The following is a 1,185-nucleotide window of genomic DNA, read 5'->3' on the forward strand; positions in this document are numbered from 1 at the left end:
ACAGCGAGAATAAAGTTACGCCTTCTTTCTTTGCGTGCACATTTGGGCGCATTATGTAAATATTTCCACATAGTGAGGTAGATATGTGGGGCGTGTTTAAACGAGGCGTTTTAGGAGGGCGTGGACGAGTCTTAACTTTTATAAAGAATATCTCTTTGGGTTTGAGACTTTAGTCTTTGCAACTTTAGGGATCTTATCTATTCACGAACAGCTTGTAACACTCCAAAGAGAAAGGAAAACTTGAAATCGCATCATATGACCCCTTTAATGTATGCTAGTGTGGTTCTGCTGTGTTCACTTGTTTACCCAATTTTAGTTTACCGTTTAGTTTACTGTTTAAACTATGTGTTTCAAACCAACATACATTTGTGTATTTGGTTTTATATCATAAAATCTTATAGTAACTTGAGATATAGCCCTTGTGATGACTTCTCTATGTGACAACTAACCCCTGAGGTCTCGCTTGACTTTTGTTTTTCTAGTGTGGAAAGAATGATTTAGCTCACCTAAAATGGCAATAACCTCATCATCCTGAATGACCTCCAGCGATCCAGAAACCACGAAGCAAAGAGTGTCCATGCTTTCTCCTGCGTGGAAGATGAGATCTCCTGGAGCGCAGTGTGTGGTCTGGAACTCCACCGCCAAAGAGCGTAGACAGCCGTCACTGGCCAGCCGGAAGGCAGGGTGCTCGTTGAACACCTGGCGGTTGAGGTGCACACAGATGTCTGCATGCATGTCCTTAGGACAGATGGACAGAACCTAGCAAGAAGCAAGGAAAATCATGTCTTAATGACACATTCTCTTAACAGTATGTACATAGTTCAGTGAAACTCTTTTTGTCTTAATACCTGAGTTCATTGTTCTATTTTGGACCTAGAGCAAGCAAAAGCACGCACATCGATCTCAAATGGGTGCTCGACTAAAAAACAAGTAGAAAAATTTTTTAAAAATGTAAAGTCGGCAACACCAAAGATCCAAAAATATCAAATATTTATTAAAAAAATTAAACACTCTACGCGAAAATTTTTGGAGCTTTGGTGTTGCCGACTTTACATTTATACATTTTTCTAATTTGGACTTGCAATTACATATTAGAGACATTTTTGTGACATACATAAGGACATATGTATATTATACAATGAAATGTAAAAAAAAAAAAAAAAAAAGAAAAATAATATGTATAAA

At 37.7% G+C, this 1,185-nt stretch overlaps 1 protein-coding gene across 1 annotated transcript in view; it reads right to left on the minus strand.

The window, feature by feature from the left end:
- Positions 1–1,185, minus strand: part of LOC107707078 (potassium voltage-gated channel subfamily H member 5-like) — a 101,323-nt gene that overhangs the window by 20,899 nt on the left and 79,239 nt on the right. The window contains exon 10 of the mRNA XM_016510958.1: positions 507–759. Coding sequence (XP_016366444.1) covers positions 507–759 — 253 coding nt within the window. The remainder of the gene's footprint in view (positions 1–506; positions 760–1,185) is intronic.

The sequence above is a fragment of the Sinocyclocheilus rhinocerous genome, unplaced genomic scaffold (assembly GCF_001515625.1).
Source record: "Sinocyclocheilus rhinocerous isolate Xijiao unplaced genomic scaffold, SAMN03320098_v1.1 scaffold205, whole genome shotgun sequence".
NCBI classification, from domain to species: Eukaryota; Metazoa; Chordata; class Actinopteri; order Cypriniformes; family Cyprinidae; genus Sinocyclocheilus; species Sinocyclocheilus rhinocerous.